Genomic DNA, 13,081 nt, shown 5'->3' with positions numbered 1-13,081 from the left:
TTCCAGCTTAGAGTTGGCTGATACAAGTGTTTGGCCAGTGGGAAGCTTAACTAAGTGCTCGATTGTACAAGGAGTCTAATGTTTTACAATACACATTCTGTGGATAGGTGCTTGAGCAGTTAAAAATTCCTTAAGCAGCAGATTCTGCCTGCCTGGTGTGCAAGTGGGGCTTTAATGGAGGGGGGTTGGTGGTGGGGCTTCTCTGACCTGGAGCTTTGTGCTCTGTGTGGCTGATGACATGAGAAGAATGTGAGAACATCAGCTTAAGTTGTGCCTCTGTGGACGTGTCTCATTTTGCAACCTAACAATGGTGCATTTCTTGCAGTGTTTAGTTATGTTTGCATGATTACATGACTTTGATAAACATTTTACTTAAAAACTGGTTTTGTATCTTCATGGAAAGTTGGCTTTCCTTCAGGAAAGCATTTGTAAAGCTGCTCTGTTTTACTAGGCCTTTGGGAAGGGTTTATTTTTCAGTGAGATATAAGGCATGAAATTAAGATTCCTGAGCTGGCAAGGTTTTGCACAAGCTTCAATAGAAAAACATGCATCTGAATAAAGGTATTTCAGTAATTTTTTTCCCCTTTCTTTCTTTCCATAATGAATCATTTATAACCATTTCACAGGAGCAATTAGTCATTCCAAAGGTAATTGCTTATCTGTAATAACAGCAGCATTTGACACAATAGTGGGGGAAAAACCAAACTGCACGTGTGAATCAGTAACAGTTGTGTGATGCTGTTCTCTGTGACTGCTGAGGTCTTCTTGTGTTCCTTTTGTCATTTTACTAACTGGTGCAAATGAACTTTCATTGAAATTTACTGTTCCTTCAAATGTCAAGTAAAGCCCTGTTAGTTGATTAACAACTAGCTCTAATTATCTGTGAAAAACTTTTGTATGGTACAGAGGGAAGTGACAAGGAAAGAGGAAACTATCTGCCTTGGAAATGCTTGTAGGCCATTATTTTCTTAATGATATGCTTTAATTATTCAGCTTTAGTCACGCTTCTTAGCGTGGAGACCTTTACAGCCTTTCCAAGGTAGAACTGGAGCTGTTAGCTCCCTGAACTGGAACTCTGCTCACTCTGGGATGGTAACAAGTACCAGAGAATAACCTTGTATGTGCAGATAGGGAATGAGAACAAGACAGGAAAATATTCCAGCTCTTAGCATGTTTTCCTAACATCAGTGTCTTCATGGTGTCAAGCAGAAATCTTTATCTGGACCTTGTGGCATTTGTACATTTGTCTGCATTCTTTCTGTGTCTGTTTATCTTAAATACATGGAATGTCAGTGACTACCTTCCTGTACCTGGGAGATTTTCATGCAGTCCAACAGTCCTTCCTGATCTCCAGCTCTGCCGCCAGCTCAAATCTTGTGTCAGGAGCAGGCTGAGAATATTATCAATTTGGCTGAGTGTCAGAACTGTGATCAAGCCTCCTGTGATAAAACTGTGATCAAGAAATCTTTCATTGATTGAAGGAAAAGATACGAGCAGTGCAGCTGCATTTGTAAACCCCACAGATGGAAGGGTATGGTGAAATAACTTCAGCAGGTGAACCAACAGCTGCTCTTGTATTCCCCTCATCATCAGGCAAGCTCAACAAACTCTCTGCAAGTCTCTGTAAATACTTCTGCATTGTTTACAAAGAGGAATGGAGTCAGGAGATGGAAATAATTCTGAAGAAATATTTTTATAGGGGAGATGCAGCCAAACAAAGTTTCCTGTGTTCAAGAGGGATGGCTTTTGAGAAAGGATGATTTTGTGGAAAAACAACAGCATGAAGAACTTAAATGTTGCATGAACCTTGTTTTTCTTTGCAGTCATTGAGCTACAGGGATCTGCTTCAATCGAGTAGGGTGATCTGTAGTTTCAACCCCAGGGAAGTACCCCTGCACTAGTAACTGTGATGGCAAGCAGGCTGTATTGTTTTAGCTGAATCTAAAAGCCCAGTTTGGAGTTACCATAAGGCAAAGTTCCCCAAACAGACAAAAAACAATCGCCATCCAGTTAAATCAACCAAACAAGTGCTCAAGACGATGGTCAGAACTTTCTAGATCCCTGGATTGAACTGCATTACTTTCCAGATTAGGTCTAATTTTAATTTGAAAATTAACATTTCATTAATTCAGATTAAATGCTGATAATGCACATCTATGAATGTATATTGAATAGTCAGCCATGCTAATCTGCATGTACTTGTGTCTGTCAGTTAAACCAGATATTTACAGCTTTTATTTCAGCTGTGATTCACTTGTGAAATTAACCCTGATTTTGTAGTACCTGGTTCACAGTGCAGCTAAGTCTGAGGTGACATTCAGAATGTTTGTGCTGCTAACACACTGTGTAAAATCAGTGTTTCCTCTGACTCTGTAGGGTATAACCATCAGCGTGTCTGTGAAAACCAAAGGCAGAAGTCTCCTGAGTTCTACAGCAGGACAGCGTCTGAGTCAAACGTGTATTTGAACAGCTTCCATTACCCAGATCGTAGCTACAAGGACCATGCCTTTGATACATTAAGCCTGGATAGTTCTGACAGCATGGAGACAAGCATATCAGCTTGCTCACCTGATAACATATCCAGGTAAATCATCTTTCTTTCTGATGTTTTAATGCTTATGGGGTTATAACGAAGAAGAGTATGTGCACATGTTGATGCTATGGTAGTGCTGCTGACTGGTTCAGAAAGCAAGATTGTTAGGCAGGAATAATATCTGGTGTTTGTATAGCACTTAATAATCAGGTTTAACTATTACCTCACTGTTTATTTGGGGATGGAAAATTAAACTATGGAGAGGCTAAGTGGTAATGTTGAAGGCCACAGAGAAATCAGTGTCAGTTCCAAACTGAAATGATGATGCTCTTTTCAGAGTGGGTCATACCTGGAGCTTCCTTCCTTGGTCATTACAGGGAAGGAATTTCCTGTGATAGGACATTCCTCAAAGACATCTGCTGGTGATGAAGCTTCAAGTTCAGTGTGTTCCCTCACTGGCCCTTATGCTGAAGCACCTGGGGCTCACCTGGCATTCATTTTACCCCTCTCCTTCTTCTGGGTCAGTAAAAATGAAAAGATGGCACTTTAAAGGGTTAGAGGCTTCAGCTGCTTTTCTCATCCACAGACACTGTCAACTTAAACACCACTCCTCAGGGAAAAAGAACGTCAATGATCTGTGCCAAGTGTCTGAGCTTCAGAACTGTGTGCCATTTTCTTTTGACAGTCTAGTTTCAATGATAGCTAGCTCTTTCATTTCTGCTCATAGCCCCAGCCTGGCTGTCTCACCAGCCTAAGTGGAGGATGATTAATTAAGTACTGTGTTGTCACAGGATTAAGAATCCTTTGTGAACACAAGGACAGCTTGTTTGGATAGCATGTTGTGTTTCATACAGCATCTGTTTCCTTTAGCAGGGTATCAGCCCACTGATTTCCTCCTGTAGTGTTTAGCAGTGCAGTGTTAAGGGTTTCAGAAAACATCAGTGGCAGTCATTCTTCCGGCTGGTTTGGGGGTTGTGAGATTTGGTTTGTTTCATTTTGTTTGGCTTTGATTTTTTTAAAGCAAAATCATTAGGACTTGGTTTTAAGAATTCTGTTTTAAACAGGTACACAGCAAGTTTCTGGTAGCTGGAGACAAGCTGGGAATTCACTGTGCAGTGATCTAACACGGCAGTAGTATGAAACCTATCTCTCTTTGACTTGCTGCTCTGACCAGCAAGTGCAGTCTCCAACCCAGGATGGAGGAGCCCCAGTGGCTGTTGAATTTCACTGGTGCTGTTTGCCCTTCTGCTTCCCTCTGTCTCTTTTGCAGCTTCCAGCCAATGCAAGAAGAAGCAAACACCACCACCACCAAAACAAAACAAACAAAAACCTCAAACCAAACAAACAAAACCACCACCCAAACAAATCCAAAAAACAGGGGGGGAAAAAAACAAACATTCCAACATCTTTCAGTTTCTTACAAGGCAAACTTTGGTGACAGAAGGAAAAAATGTGGGCTAATTTTGTTGCTAAAACTTGGAAGACATTTCCTTGACAAAACTTCCCTTAAGCAAAATTAATTTGGATTGGTTTAGATGCCATTTGAAAATCATCTCTAGCCACATCAGACTTTAGAGGAGAACAATTTATGCTGCTTTTGTTCTGACATATATATGTTATATTTTACCTTATGTAAGGTGAGAGAGACATTTTTTCCTGGAATGCATAAAATCTCTCCGTGCTCGAAGTACAGAAGAAACAAAACTGCTGTAGTCATTCATCAGCTTGCCAAATAGTAGTTGCTTCAGGGTTCATTAGCAACTTATCTTCCATGGCTGAGGTGTCAGAGATTGTGATCTTCAGCTTTGCATTAATTTCTGCGAGCAGCATAAGCAAGGATGAAAGAGTTTAACTAAGCTGAAGTGTTAGCCAGTTTAATATGGGAAAACCTACTGCAATTAATTTTCCAAGTTTCTCAGAGGACTTCTAATTTATGGCTTCATTGCTTTTACTGAAGTTATTTGACCCACATTCTCTTTCCCATCAACTAGACATATGTTGGGCCAAACCAAGGTTAGGCATCTAATAAGCCAATGGCCTCTTCTCCTTTTTTTTCCCAGAGACAATCAGCTTTTAGCATTCAGATAGGTTTCAGCTGGATTGTATCTTTTCTGCAAGCTTAAGTTAAATGAAATCTGTTGGTTTTGTATTGTATCTTCTCATGGAATGTATCCCCAGTATCAGCCAGAGAAATAGCTTCTGAAGACCGTCACCCTTCTGACAAACATCCTAGTCTGACAAACATTAGCATCAGATGTGTGTTCAGAAAGTGAAGGATGCTGGGTTTACTTCTTGCTTTTCCTTGCCCAGGACACATATTTAGGCTGCTTCCATTCTATATATGTCCCTTCAGAGTTGTTCTGTTTGCTGTTAAGTACCATGAACAAACCTGCCATCTGACACCCACTTCCCCTTGAGTGGTCAGAGAATATTTTCTACACCATTCCAAGTCCAGTTTCTCTTTTCCCTAAACATTTGAATCGATTTTATATCCTCTCATAGTGTTTTAGTCTAATGGCATTATTAACGGAAGGACATCGAGACACTTGAACGTGTCCAGAGAAGGGCAACAAGGCTGGTGAGAGGCCTTGAGTACTAGCCCTATGAGGAGAGGCTGAGGGAGCTGGGATTGTTTAGCCTGGAGAAGAGAAGGATCAGAGGTGACCTCATTGCCCTCTACAACTACCTGAAAGGTGGTTGTAGACAGGAGGGGGTTTGTCTCTTCTCCCAGGCAACCAGCACCAGAACAAGGGGACACAGTCTCAAGCTGTGCCAGGGGAGGTTTAGACTCGAGGTGAGGAAAAAGTTCTTCACTGAGCAAGTCATTCGTCATTGGAATGGGCTGCCCAGGGAGGTGGTGGAGTCGCCGTCCCTGGAGGTGTTCAAGGGGAGATTGGTCGTGGCACTTGGTGCCATGGTCTAGTCGTGAGGTCTGTTGGAACAGGTTGGACTTGATGATCCTTGGGGTCTCTTCCAACCTTAGTTACTGTGATACAATAGTACTTAACTGTTTTTCTTGAACAGCATAAGGTGAAAAATAAAATAGCACGCCATGGTAATGGCACAGTTGAAGTGGCTGTTAAATTGAGATGAAACAAAGGGATTGTACTGGAGAAAAGAAATGAAAGGAAAAAAGGATAGGCAGCAGTGATAGCTGTGTCTTGCTGGGCCAGGATCTAGCACTCTTGGTGATTGCCCTTCTTTCTTTGGCTTCCTGGTTATTTAACTAGTAGATCCTTCCTGACACTGCTTTATCACTTGAATGGCCTTTGTGAATACCACTCAGTCCTTCATTTTATTGAGCATTTCTTGAGAGACAAAACAGAGACAGTCTACAGGCAGAAGGACTGGAATATTCAGATGGCTGCTAATGCCAGCTCTGAGGATCGCTAGTGTGCTGTTAGGACATGGTAGCCGCTTCCATCCATTCTGTTACCTGGGAGAAGATGACAGATCCCAGGGGGCTGACAAGATGCACTTGAGTCTGCATCTTTCACAGCTCTGCATGGGGAATGTATACATTGATGGCATACCATATACTTTATACATCACCTTTTGTCAGTGCCTACTGCACTGAATGGTACCAGAACAGAATGGCTCCATCCTTAAGCTGGCCTATGTTGGACAGTAGGACAAGTCTTGAAGTGCCAAGTATTATTGAAAATAACTCTGGATTTTTGTGCAGTGCTAGCACTTCAAATGTTGCAAGAATAGAAGAGATGGAGAGACTTCTGAAACAAGCACACGCTGAAAAGACCAGGCTGCTCGAGACCAGGGTAAGCATCACCTTAGGAGTAAACCCAAGAGCGGGCATATTAATTAGATAATATCCCCCTAAATGCAACATTGGAGCCTGAAGAGTTTACCCTAATAGACACTTAAAAAGTTACTTCTTCCCCTTATATTGGTCTGGTTTCACCCTCATACATCTGGGCCCCTCAGTTTAGGAAAGATGTTGAGTTGCTGGAAGGTGTCCAGGGAAGGGTAACAAAGCTGGTGAGGGGTCTGGAGCACAGCCCTGTAAGGAGAGGCTGAAGGAGCTGGGGTTGCTTAGCCTGGAGAAGAGGAGGCTCAGGGGAGACCTTCTTGCTCTCTACAACTCCCTGAAGGGAGGTCGTAGCCAGGTGGGGGTTGGTCTCTTCTCCCAGGCAACCAGCACCAGAACAAGAGGACACAGTCTCAAGCTGCACCAGGGGAGGTTTAGGCTGGATGTTAGGAAGAAGTTCTTCCCAGAGAGAGCTGTTAGCCATTGGAATGTGCTGCCCAGGGAGGTGGTGGAGTCACCATCACTGGAGGTGTTTAAGAAGAGATGGGATGGGGTGCTTGGTGCCATGGTTGAGTTGATTAGATGGTGTTGGGTGACAGGTTGGACTTGACGATCTCTCAGGTCTTTTCCAACCTGGTTCATTCTATTGTATACTACATCCCAAAGCACAGATACAGTAGCTGCTGTCTCAAAGTTGATGGCAAAATCTTAGAAATTACATTACCAGCTCTAGTTTCACATATAATTAAAGCTCTGCATGTGCTTGTGTTCAGGAGCGGGAGATGGAAGCTAAGAAGCGAGCTCTGGAAGAAGAAAAGCGCCGCAGAGAGCAACTAGAAAAAAGACTGGAAGAAGAAACTAGCCAGAGGCAAAAGTTAATTGAAAAGGAAGTCAAAATACGTGAGAAACAAAGAGCACAGGTGAGATAACAGTGACATGCAATGGTTTTTAAGGGAAGGACTGCCCCTTGATACACAGAAGGGCCTGACTGTATTTCTGCAAATGGTAAAGAGAACTGCTGTCCATGGAGTAGATGCATTTGGTATTTCTGAGGTGTAACTGTGCAGCCAGAAGTTTGTGTGGGCTCTTGGAGCCTTAGATAGGTGTCCAAGTATTACAGTTAAACTTAGCAGCTGACAATTTCAAGAAACTCCTATGCAAGAGGACACAGTCTCAAGCTGCACCAGGGGAAGTTTAGGCTGGAGGTGAGAAGAAAGTTCTTCCCAGAGAGAGTTGTTAGCCATTGGAATGTGCTGCCTAAGGAGGTGGTGGAGTCACCATCCCTGGAGGTGGTCAAGAGGGGACTGGATGTGGCACTTGGTGCCATGGTTTAGTAGTCATGAGGTGTTGGGTGACAGGTTGGACTTAATCTTTGAGGTCTCTTCCAACCTTACTGATTCTATGATTCCATGATTCTAATCTGGCTTTTATAAACACTTCTGTGTTTTGGGGTTCTCATTTTGTTGGGGGTGGGTCGTTTGTTTTCTCCAACACTTTGTGAAGTTACAAGTTCTTAAGAAAAATCAGGATTGCGGCTTTATTTTTCTTTGGTTTGTACTCGGAATCTGTGGGCACCTTGCAGTTGTGTCCTTGCAGCAAGAAGGGTGAAGGAGAAGTTAAGGCTTCTGTTCATACTATGACTTTCTGTCCTTCCCTGTAGGCCCGACCCCTGACTCGCTATTTGCCCGTTAGAAAGGAAGACTTTGACCTCCGAAGTCACATCGAGACAGCTGGGCACAACATAGAGACCTGCTACCATGTCTCCCTCACGGAGAAGACCTGCCGAGGCTTTCTGATCAAAATGGGAGGCAAAATCAAAACCTGGAAGAAGCGGTGGTTTGTTTTTGACAGAAACAAGAGAACCTTTACGTATTATGCAGGTAGGTTGCACAGTCGTTACTTGGGTACATCTGTCCCTCCATCTGCAGGGGGTGGGGGGTGAACCAGAGAACCTTTAAAGGTCCCTTCTAACTTAAGGCATTCTGTGATTCTACTGGTTCCTTGAGGGTGGCAGGGACATTCCCAACACTGCAGTGTTTGCTCTCTGGGATTTCTTTTTGCCATCCTATGAAGCTCTTGAAACTGCCTGCAGCTACTGGAGTCACCTTCCCTGGAGGTGTTCAAGAGGGGATTGGACGTGGCACTTGGTGCCATGGTCTAGTCATGAGGTCTGTGGTGACAGGTTGGACTCGATGATCTTTGAGGTCTCTTCCAACCTTAGTGATACTGTGTGATACTGATGTAAGCTGAATTTGGTGAAGCTTCCAAATGACAGCAGAAACTCTCATGGGACTGATAAAGATGTTCTGCATGACCGTTTAGTGTCAAACAGGGGGATCAGAGGGTATTATGTGTCCCTAGTATAAAAGTACTAAGTCTGGAAAGAAGTTTGGCCTTGGGTGTCACATGCAGCTGTGGTGCTGCTTAACCCCCATTAGGATATTTAACAATTTACCTTACATTGCAGGAAAATGGAGAGTACCCTAGATGCTATCTGCCCTGTTCAGAATAGAACAGAATAGAATTAACCAGGTTAGAAAAGACATTTGAGATCAGAGAGTCCAACCTATCATCAATGTTTCTTGTGAAACATTTTAGCTGTGGCCGTTACGATGTTATGTTCAGTCTGTATCCTTGCCCTAATGATTCACAAGCTAATGCTGGGACAGAAGGCAGTACCAGAAGATGTCTGAAATAGTTTACCTCCTGGAAGTGTCTGCTTCTTTCCATTGCCTTTAAAGGGAGATTAAGTCTGTATTGTAGGTATCAAAATTTAAGTGAGAAGACTCCCACCCTGTATTTTGGCTTTGCTGTAGTGGGATATTTGTACCACTAGGTAACAATCTACTCCTTGTTAGCAGCCTCCCTGCAGTAACTCTCCCTTACACTGTGAGGCAAATGGGGACTTCCTTTTGGCAGCAGGGCACACTGTGTCTAGTTTGGCTTTTTTACCTTGGATGTCCAAGCAGGAGAGTGCAAGCAGGCAGTTATGATGAACTTTTAAGTTTCCTGTAAACTTTTGCATGTGTCAGAGCTCATAGAAATGTGCCTACAACCTGCTGACCTCACCTTTGAATGATAAATAATAGTTTGAGACCGAGGGGGAGAGTAGGAAGCACAAACAAGGATCTAATGTGAAGCTTTGCTTATCGTAACAGTTTGACTTTGAAAGCAAACTGTAGAGCTTAGCCTCTGAGCTGTGTGAATTCTGGCTGGCTTTCATGGAACTGGAAAATGGGATGTATCTTGGAGAGATCTGTCCTTCTGTTGGCTATAGTGTTTAGATACTTAGGTGAAGGAAGTGACTTGCAAATGGATGAGGAAATTGCAAAAGCTTTATTTCCTTGGAAACAAGGTGAAGAAGAAAACACACTCAAGTGCCATTTCTTAGTAAAACTGACCAGCTACTAAGAAAGGTGGAAGATTTCTGAAGGATTTCACAGGCAGAAGTGTTAATCCAGGTACTTCTCAGCTGAACATCTCTGGAACTGCAAACTGAGCTGTTGCTTCTTGAAGTACTGTTCATTTCAGTTCTCAAGTCATTCTCTTTTCCATTTCAGACAAACATGAAACTAAATTAAAAGGTGTAATATATTTTCAAGCTATTGAAGAAGTCTATTATGATCATCTAAAGAATGCATATAAGGTAAACTTTGCTGTTTTAACTATCGTATAGCAATGCCTAAAGTGTGGTAGCTGCAGTAAAGTCAAGGGCTGATGTGACTGAAAAAATAAAAGAAGAAACAAACAAAGAGAGTTTCCTCCCCCAGAGTGGTGGAAAAAGAAGATGAACCCAGATCAGTGATTAGCACTGAGGGAAGTGGGGATATTATGAAAGCAGAAATAAGAGTGTCTGCCTGCTGTGGAGAATTCCTTAGTCCAGTGGCAAGACCACTGAAATCAGTGGGTGTGCCAAACCAAGGATGGCCGAATGTGTCTGTCATGGGGAGGGAGTGAACTGGTGCAAACAGCGCGTGGCATCCCCTGCCCCCCCATCTGTCCTTTCAATGAGCTGTGAACAAGGTGAATGTGTCCTTGGCACGTGGATTTGTGAAAGCCAAGGTGGTTTTGACCATTAGACAGAGTCAGGGGGTTAGTTATTTGATCATGAAACAACAGCTTGGAGCCCTGTATTACTGTGTCAGTCTAGTGCAAATATGTTTTAAAAAGCATTTCTGGTGGATACAAACACTTCAAACACATCTTGCAGTTTTATTTAAGTCTCTTTCTCCCTGTTGTAACTCCCTGTAATTCCACTTCTGCTGCCAAGAAATGGCTGGGGAGAGACTGTTTAGAAGGGCTTGTGGGGAAAGGATGAAGGATTTGCAGTTGGAGCAGGGTATATTGAGGTTGGATTTAAGGAGGAAGTACTTTACAATGAGGGTGGTGAAATACTGCAACAGGTTGCCCGGGGACGTGGTTAAGGTCCTGCCCCTGAAGACATTCAGGATCAGGCTTGATGGGCCCCTGGGCAGCCTGATCTAGTTGGAGGTGTCCCTGCTGACTGCAGCAGGGCTGGATAAAATCACCAAGATGACCTTTGAGGGTCCCTTCCAACCCGACACAGTCTGTGAATCAGTGAATTCATTCTGCTGATACTTGTCTTTCTGGTGTGTTTCAGAGTCCCAACCCGTTGCTCACTTTCAGTGTGAAGACCCACGACCGGATATACTACATGGTCGCTCCTTCACCAGAAGCCATGAGAATATGGATGGATGTGATTGTCACCGGCGCAGAGGGCTACACCCACTTCATGTTATAAGGAACGGGGCCGACAGGGCATCCTGCAATACTGTCACACATGAAGCTAGCCATACGCAGTGGAATCTGAGAAGCCAGTGAACGCTCCGAAGCGTCCTCCTCATGATGTGCACCCAAAACCTCAGAACGAGAGGGGTTTACAAATGCATTGAAAAGGGGGGTGGGAGGGTGTTACTTCTTTTAGTTGATGTTTATAGCAAGGAAAGAGAAAAAGCTGTTGAGAGAATCCTAGTGCTCCAAAATGGAGCATCAGGCAATTTCAGTTACAGCATCTTGACTCAGTGGTAATTTTCTACTAGTTCTCTTGTACAGAGGATGTCTTCATAAACTGCTAAACAGTCTGGAAATGTGTGTTCTCATCAGTAAGCAAGAATGCTAGTAATGGAATAAAAAAAGGTATAGCAAGCATATATTTTAATATGCAGCAGCATCATGTATAGATGATTAGGTGACTTTTTAAAACTTTTAGTCAAGTATTTTATAAGACCCTAAGGCGCACACAGCTCTTGCCTTAGCAGTTCAGTGTTACAACAGAGCCAAAGAGTTATCCAATCCCCTTACTGTGGTGTGTTCATGTAGGTAGTTGTACCTAACTTTCTGTAAGGGGACAGTGCCAAAACTCTTCATGACTTGTAATGTAATTGATTTGTTACGATACTCCGGGTGTTCAAACATAGAGCGGCACCAACTGCCTGCACCTATGGGACACAACAGGAAAGGAGAGCTTTATAAAGGTGCATTTCTCCACAAGGATATGAAATGGAAACACATGTATTAACTTCCTCATAAAGAGGGGGGGTTAAAATCTTCCGTGTTGGATAGAATCAGATGATTCTAGACCCTACAGCAGTCTTCATTTGTGCATGGTTCTAACCTTACTCTGTGCCATGTGAACGCTCTACTGAAACCTCTCAAATACTGGTCCTCTTGAAGCCAGCATCAAAATCTCTACCTATCTTAAATTCTTTGGAGCCAGGTTTTCAGCCCCAGAGATAATTTTTTTTTTCCCCCAAATGCATACCTGCACAGAATAATGCTAATCATTAGATTAAAAAGAGAAAGGCAGGTTCTAAGAGTTTATGGTAAGCAGTGTATGAATAAGAAGAAACAAACCCAAAATTTTCAGTAGCAGAGGGTGAGATTCCTGAAACTATAAAAATACTGAGGGGGTAGTGGTCACCCATTTTAAAGTCACTTGCAAGTCTCCTGAGTACTATTGCAGAAGCATAAATTATTCAATTGAACTGATCTACAAGAAAGTCTTTTACAAGAGGTTGTATTTCAATAATCAAAACTTACGTGCCAAGTCCTTTGTGTAACAGAAGAAAGCACACTAGACTTTTTCCTGATGAAAAGTTAATGGCTTTTGATGGACAAGTTAAGAGCTGAAAGCCGAGCAGAAGTGTGCTGGCAGAATGCTTTTGTTACGCTTTTTAAACCCTTTATCTGTAATGACCAAGTTGGATTTTTTTGGTGGTGTGTCCAGGTGCTATGGCTGTTCCAGGTTCGCCCTGAATCATGGCAGAAGGGACTCTTGTTGCAAGATGATTGTTATCATCTGTGCTGATCACAGCCTGTAATCTAATGATTTAAAACACTATCAGAGGTAAATTGCTTTGGTTTATATAATTATTATTTTTCCTGATGTATCTTGATTTTGCTCCTAAATATGGTTATAAAGGTTTTCTAATAATGATTTTTTTGTATCCTGCATGACACAATGAAGGCATTTCAATAAACATTTTTAAAAATACACTTGGTTGAAATCCTCACTTGCTGTTTCCTCTTGAGCCACTGCTGCTGCTCTCTTGATAGTCCTAGCAAAGTTGTGCAATAACTTAGTATTTCTTAGTAATGATTAATCTGACCATTCTCTCTGTGTGTCCTCATAAAAGACCTATGGTAAATAATCTTAGAGATGGCAGTGAAATTGGGAGTGTAGTCTGTTTACTCTGTGTGTGTACCTCATGTAATACCTTAACTTTTTATGACCCTGTTTGAGAAATTTATCACTTGGATGT

At 42.6% G+C, this 13,081-nt stretch overlaps 1 protein-coding gene across 5 annotated transcripts in view; it reads left to right on the top strand.

Annotated features, from left to right (window-relative positions):
* The window catches only part of PHLDB2 (pleckstrin homology like domain family B member 2), a 54,139-nt gene extending 41,345 nt beyond the window's left edge, over positions 1-12,794 (top strand). For 4 of the 5 annotated variants that reach the window (XM_054163338.1, XM_054163340.1, XM_054163339.1 and 1 more), the window contains 3 exons: positions 2,377-2,584; positions 6,219-6,309; positions 7,073-7,238. In XM_054163338.1, the coding sequence (XP_054019313.1) occupies positions 2,377-2,584; positions 6,219-6,309; positions 7,073-7,228 (455 nt within the window). In that variant the 3' untranslated portion in view covers positions 7,229-7,238. Of the gene's footprint in view, positions 1-2,376; positions 2,585-6,218; positions 6,310-7,072; positions 7,239-7,959; positions 8,180-9,859; positions 9,946-10,920 lie in introns of those variants that run through there. The other variant, XM_054163341.1, reaches the window with a different exon arrangement.
* Positions 12,795-13,081: the final 287 nt, after the last annotated feature.

The sequence above is a fragment of the Dryobates pubescens genome, chromosome 8 (genome assembly GCF_014839835.1).
Source record: "Dryobates pubescens isolate bDryPub1 chromosome 8, bDryPub1.pri, whole genome shotgun sequence".
Lineage (NCBI taxonomy): Eukaryota > Metazoa > Chordata > Aves > Piciformes > Picidae > Dryobates > Dryobates pubescens.
The sequence above is the reverse complement of the archived record's forward strand: the minus strand, read 5'-3'. Positions and strand labels throughout refer to the sequence as shown.